This window comes from Coregonus clupeaformis, chromosome 36 (genome assembly GCF_020615455.1).
Source record: "Coregonus clupeaformis isolate EN_2021a chromosome 36, ASM2061545v1, whole genome shotgun sequence".
NCBI lineage: Eukaryota > Metazoa > Chordata > Actinopteri > Salmoniformes > Salmonidae > Coregonus > Coregonus clupeaformis.
Genome location: NC_059227.1, coordinates 25,959,853 through 25,966,967, shown reverse-complemented (window position 1 = coordinate 25,966,967; position 7,115 = coordinate 25,959,853). Strand labels below are relative to the sequence as shown.

General features: G+C 49.7%; 1 protein-coding gene across 1 annotated transcript in view; it reads right to left on the bottom strand.

Moving 5' to 3' along the window:
* Nucleotides 1-255: 255 nt before the first annotated feature.
* Nucleotides 256-7,115, bottom strand: part of LOC123482693 (alpha-1-antitrypsin homolog) — an 8,034-nt gene continuing 1,174 nt past the window's right edge. The window contains exons 3-4 of the mRNA XM_045211180.1: nucleotides 774-1,123; nucleotides 256-517 (exon numbers count right to left, since the gene is read on the bottom strand). Of these exons, the coding sequence (XP_045067115.1) occupies nucleotides 256-517; nucleotides 774-1,123 (612 nt within the window). The remainder of the gene's footprint in view (nucleotides 518-773; nucleotides 1,124-7,115) is intronic.

The following is a 7,115-nucleotide window of genomic DNA, read 5'->3' as shown; positions in this document are numbered from 1 at the left end:
TAAGAGATGACTGCGGTTGGGGTTGAGAAGAAGAGGGGGTTTGAAGAAGCTAATGATGAACAAAGCTAGTTCATTATTTTTATTTTTTTAATGGTGCCTGGTTTATGATCTGGTCTGAAAAGCATAGGTAGATTAGACACCCCATTGAGATGCGGGGTGTCCCCCCTTTGAGTTCTCAACCGTAGTTTCTTCTCTCACTTTTTCCCTCTAATACAGCGCATGTACAGATATGTCGAACGCTGGTCTTCAAATATATCACAGGTTCTCATGCACATGCTTCAGGTAGTCCTTGTTAATAATGAAGGCCTCCACATGCGCCATCTTGCCCTTGTCGGGCAGGACCACCATCATGGAGGAGTTGCCTTTGTAAGGCAGCATGACCACGATGGTGAAGTTATCCTGGTACAACTCATAAAGACCCGTCCTCTTCATCATGTTAACATTGACCTTGGTGTTCTCGTCCACCTGGAAGTCAGACTTGTGGGTCTGCGTGACATTGAATAGCTTATCCAACTTCCTTGGGGAGATAGAGGAAATTGTTACTAAGGGGTAATTAACACGGGGAAGTCAAAAAATAATAAATGTTACAAGCCTAATTCTTTTTTGTTTTTTTGTTATTTTGTCCTGCACATACATTTTCTTTTAATTCTTTATTGACACATATTCTGTTTACCATGTGTGGAAACCAGACAATGAGTCAGTCAGTCAGTCAAGTGTATTCTATCATTGTTCTAAAAGCAAACAATAAGTGCACGACCGTTCTGTCCTACTACAGTGTCCTCCTACCTCTGAAGAAGACGTAGTTGATGAGCACCATGGCCGTATCAGGGTCCAGATCCTTCACCAGGTCCGTGATCTTTTCCTGGGTCTTAATGGCGATGAACTTGTTGATCTCAGTGGCGGCCTCTGCGGGGTTCTTGAAGTCAACGGTGAAGCCCTCGCTGCCATAGAAGTGCTTGGCATCCTCCAGGAACTTGGCCAAGGGCTTGAAGCCATCCCTCAGGCCCACGGCACTGCCCATGTCCAGCTGCATGGCCTCCCCAGCGTGGCCCAGCATGTGTTGCAGGTGCTCGTAGGCCTCGTTCACCTGCTCCGGTGCAGCGGTAACATGAAGACCAAGGAGCTCTCCAAACAGGTCAGGGACAAAGTTGTGGAGAAGTATAGATCAGGGTTGGGTTATAAAAAAATATCAGAAACTTTGAACATCCCACGGAGCACCATTAAATCCATTATTAAAAAATTGAAAGAATATGTCACCACAACAAACCTGCCAAGAGAGGGCCGCCCACCAAAACTCACGGACCAGGCAAGGAGGGCATTAATCAGAGAGGCAACAAAGAGACCTAAGATAACCCAGAAGGTGCTGCAAAGCTACACAGCGGAGATTGGAGTATCTGTCCATAGGACCACCTAAAGCCGTACACTCCACAGAGCTAGGCTTTATGGAAGAGTGGCCAAATACGTTTGGTGTTCGCCAAAAGCCATGTGGGAGACTCCCCAAACGTATGGAAGAAGGTACTCTGGTCAGTGAGACTAAAATTGAGCTTTTTTGCCATCAAGGAAAACTCTATGTCTGGCGCAAACCAAACACCTCTCATCACCCCGAGAACACCATCCCCACAGTGAAGCATGGTGGTGGCAGCATCATGCTGTGTGGATATTTTTCATCGGCAGGGACTGGGAAACTGGTCAGAATTGAAGGAATGATGGATGGCACTAAATACAGGGAAATTCTTGAGGAAAACCTGTTTCAGTCTTCTAGAGATTTGAGACTGGGATGGAGGTTCACCTTCCAGCAGGACAATGACCCTAAGCATACTGCTAAATCAATACTCGAGTACTTTAAGGGGAAACATTTAAATGTCTTGGAATGGCCAAGTCAAAGCCCAGACCTCAATCCAATTGAGAATATGTGGTATGACTTAAAGATTGTTGTACACCAGCGGAACCCATCCAACTTGAAGGAGCTGGAGCAGTTTTGCCTTGAAGAATGGGCAAAAATCCCAGTGTCTAGATGTGCCAAGCTTGTAGAGACATAAACCAAGAGACTTGCAGCTGTAATTGCTGCAAAAGGTGGCTCTACAAAGTATTGACTTTGGGGGGGTGAATAGTTTTGCATGCTCAAGTTTTCAGTTTTTTTGTCTTATTTCTTGTTTGTTTCACAACAAATAATATTTTGCATCTTCAAAGTGGTAGGCATGTTGTGTAAATGAAATGATACAAGCCCCCCAAAAAATCAATTTTAATTCCAGGTTGTAAGGCAACAAAATACGAAAAATGCCAAGGGGGGTGAATACTTTCGCAAGCCACTGTAGATAAATGAGCCATATTGTCACGTCTCCTCCCATTGCTCCCCTCCAGCGCTCTGATTTGCCGGTCTACTGAGCCACCGGTCTGAGCGCACCACCTCTGCAACACAGGAATGGAAACCCAACGCACCCTAATCACCTCCAGCGCACCTGCACCTCATCATCTCATCACCACCACTATATAGCCCTGGACTGTTCAGTCATTGTTGTGTGTAATTTTTAGCGTCGTGTCATTTACTCGCTCCTTGTTATTCTCTTTCTCATTGTTAAGTAAACCTTTACCTTGTTGATTCCTGCGTCTTTGTCCTGCCTCTTCATATCCTCAGTACTCATCACAGAACTACACACCTCTCACGAAAATGGATGCAGCAGGTAATCCTCCTGGAGTTTCCCACCGCCTCGACCAGCACCAGCAGCAGCTTGCCCAGTTGAACACCGCCATGCAGGAAGTGCTCCAAACTCTGCATAACCTGCCCGGCGCTCCGGTTCCACCTCAGGGAGCGGCGAGTGCACCCAGTCCACCTGTTCCCATGCTATCACCACTTCTGAGGAACCCTCGCCCTACCGGAGCGCTATGATGGTAAAACTACTAAATGTAGCGGCTACTTTCTACAGGTTTCACTTTATCTGGCGCATCAGCCTGGGGCATATCCATCTGACAAGCCAGGATAGCACTGGTGATTTTGCTACTTAAAGGAAAGGCGCTGGATTGGGCCACGGCAGCCTGGGAAGGAGGTGAGGCCGCGGCGCTTCCCTACTCCACCTTCCTCGCTCGGTTCAGGGCGGTGTTTGATCATCCCACGGAGGGAAAGGACGGGGGTGAGCGTCTCCACCAGCTACAACAGGGAGAGGGTCCTGCGTCCGCGTATGCTCTGAGCTTTCGCACGGTGGCGGCGTCTTCCGGCTGGAATGAGTGTGCTCTGAGCACGGCCTTCAGGAGAGGCTTACGGAAGGACATCAAGATGGAACTCGCATGTCGGGACGACGAGATGGACCTTGATACCCTCATCGCCACGTCCATTCGTCTTGACGACATGTTGAGAGACAGACGGAAGTTCCCAAAACCTCCCGGAGCCTCAAACGCTCACCCCATCTGAGCTATGGAAGCCGCCCTGCCTCCAAGTCCTCACCCATGGAGGTGGGCAGCACCCCCTACACTTCCACGGACCACAGATATCCTGGTGGCTCCCAGTCTAGGCAGTATGACTCCCGTCGCCGCTCCATGAGTGTTACGTCATCTCCTATCACAAAACCATTGTTTTTAGTTCCCATGACAATGACTGGTTATTACTTCTCTTCCATTTCCACTGCAATGATAGATTCCGGATCAGCGGGGAACCTTATAGATAGGGAGCTGGTCTCTGAATGGGGGTTGCCCACCATGCCATTGCCTCTCCACTACACGTCACCTCGCGGGACAATAAACCACTTGGATCAGGCACCGTTACGCACGTCACTCTCCCCATCACCATTCCCACACTACCGGAGCACCACGAGGAGCTGTCATTCCACATCGTCACGTCACCATCAAGGGCCTACAGAGCTTCCTGGGCTTCGCCAATTTCTACCGGCGTTTCATCAGGTCCTTCAGCTCCATAGCCGCCCCGCTCACCTTTCTCCTTAAGGGTGGGCCTCAGAAGCTGGCCTGGAACCCTGAGGCTGACGCTGCCTTCAAGAGGCTGAAGGAGATGTTCACCACAGCGCCCGTTCTAAAACACCCAGATCCATCTTGTCCTTTCATCCTGGAGGTGGACGCATCTGAGGAGGGCATGGGTGCGGTCCTCTCCCAGCGGAAAGGTAAGCCAGAGAAAATGTATCCATGTGCCTTTTTCTCTAAAAAGCTTACCCCCGCAGAGAGGAACTATGGAGTTGGAGACAGGGAGCTGTTGGCGGTGGTCCTCGCTCTGGAGGAATGGAGACACTGGCTGGAGGGCGCAGTCCATCCATTCCGGATTCTTACTGACCACCGGAATTTGGAGCACATACGGGCAGTGAAACGGATGAACTCTTGCCAAGCCAGGTGGGCCCAATTTCTTACTAGCTTTCAATTTATTCTTTCGTACCGCCCAGGATCCCAGAATGTGACAGCCGACGCACTCTCCAGGATGCACCATACCGGAGAAAGGAAGGATCTGGGGGTCCTATCCTGCCCCCGTCTTTCATCGTTGCACCTGTCATTTGGGATGTGGACGAAGACATCCGCCTGGCGGCTCAAGAGGACCCAGCGTCTGCCAACGCCCCTCCGGGGCGTGTGTATGTACCCACCAGTGTCCGTGACCGCCTGCTGATCTGGTAGCACACCACCCTTACGGCCGGGCACTCCGGTATTACGCGCACCCTGCATTCTCTATCTCAAAAATACTGGTGGCCCACCTTGGCTACTGATGTCTGTCGCTATGTCAACTCCTGTTCCGTATGTGCCCAAACAAAGACACCTCGGAATGCCCCGGCAGGCAAACTACTTCCTCTCCCAATGCCTCAGCGACCTTGGTCACACCTGTCCATAGACTTTGTCACCGACCTCCCACGTTCTGACGGCTTCACCACAGTCATGGTGGTCGAAGATCGGTTCTCAAAATCATGCAGTTTTTTGCCACTAACTGGTCTTCCTTCTGCTCTCCAGGTTGCTGAGGTCCTGTTCCAACAGGTCTTCTGGCACTATGGACTTCCGAAGGACGTTGTCTCGGACCTTGGCCCCCAATTCACCTCCCGAGTGTGGAAGGCTTTCCTGGAGAAGATCGGGGCCACGGCCTCACTTCCAGCTATAGGCCTCAGTCAAATGGGCAGGTGGAGCGCATGAACCAGGCGCTGGATAGGTTTCTTCGTTGACACTGTCAGGACCGACAGGGTGAGTGGGCAAGGTTTCTTCCCTGGGCAGAATATGCCCAGAACTCCCTCGTTCACTCCTCCACGGGGCTCACTCATTTCCAGTGCGTCCTGGGGTACCAGCCGGCCCTGGCCCCTTGGACATCCAGCCAGACCGATGCACCCACTCTCGACGAGTGGTTCCACAGGGCCGGACATGTCTGGGACGCCGCCCATGTCCGTCTCCAGAGGGCCATTAATCGGCAGAAGTACCAAGCTGACCGCCACCGCAGTGAGGCTCCCATTTTCCAGCCTGGTGATCACGTTTGGCTGTCCACTCGAAACCTCCCTCTCCACCTGCCCTACAAGAAACTGTGCCCCCAGTTTGTGGGGCCGTTAATGGTCCTCTGGCGGATTAATGAGGTGTCGTACCAGCTGCTCCTTCCCCCTCACTACCGTGTCTCACCTACTTTTCATGTGTCCGGTGGTTCCTGGTACTCTGGCGGATGCCATCCCCCGGGGTACGCCCCCTCCGCCGCTGGACATTGACGGGAGTCCGGCGTACTGTATGCTGTGATGGACCTGCTGGACTCCAGGTTCCGTGGGGGACGGCTCCGTTACCTGGTGGACTGGGAGGGGTATGTCCCTGAGGGGAGGAGCTGGGTTCCGGCTGAGGACATTCTGGGCCCCAACCTAATTTGGGACTTCCAACGTCGCCACCCTGACCGGCCCGCTCCTCGTCCACGGGGTCGTCCTCATGGATTGTGACGTCCTGCGGCGGGAGCCGCGCGTCCGGGGGGGGTGGGGGGTACTGTCACATCTTCTCCTGTTGCTCCCCTCCGGCGCTCTGATTCACCGGTCTACTGAGCCACTGGTCTGAGCACACCACCTCAGCAACACAGGAATGGAAACCCAACGCACCCTAATCACCTCCAGCGCACCTGCACCTCATCTCATCACCACCACTATATAGCCCTGGACTGTTCAGTCATTGTTGTGTGTAATTTTTTTTTTTTGGGGGGGGGTAGATCAGCTTAATATTGCAGATAGAATGTAACTTCTATCAATGTAATTGTCTGCATCACTTCCAATCCCCCATGTTTTATATATATATACTCCCCTTTATTACTTTTCAACCCCGCCATCCTTTCCTTACTTGGGGTAAATTAATGAACAACAATGCGCAGGCCTCTACTTCCAGCCTATACTTACTATCTACACCTTATGGACACAGTCAATTTTACAATAATTCTATTTTATTAGTTTTTGCTCCTGAACTTCTTCTACTCTCAACCTCTCCGATCATTTTCAGGATGTCCATCTGGTTTGCTTCTATATGCCATATCTTTCTAACTGTGCTCTTTCCCAAAAGCTCCCAACATACAACCTATATACTTATTATGGACACAGTATGCTTACATTATTAGTTATCTTGTTATTATTTGTTGTTATTTGTTATTAGTCCCATCCTTCAACTCCATTCAATACCTCCCATCTATCTCTTAACACCATCCAAATAGGATTTCTATTTGCCATATATAATTCAACCGTACTGTGATGTTTTACAAAAGTTCTGAACCTTTCTATTCTCATTGCTTCTACAGATTGTGAATTAAAAATAAACATTTTTGCTAAAAGTATTATAATGTTATTGATCGATTAACTATGACTTTTCAGATCACCCAGTAATGCAGGTAAATATTGCAATCCTTTAGCCATTCCTGGACCTGTGTCCAAAAACAAGCTACAAATGGACAGAACCAAAACAAATTATCTAATGATTCTGTCTCTTCACAGCAAAATCTGCAGAGCTGGGAAGATTGTATCCCCCATATAAATAACATTCTATTGGTAGCAAGAATTGTATATAATAATTTAAATTGAAAGATTCTAATTTTTGAATCCGGTGTCGTTTTGCGTGTCAGTTCATAAACACTATGCCATGGGATCGGTACGTCAAAAATCTCTTCCCAACTATTTTGCAATCTACAGTGGGGGAAA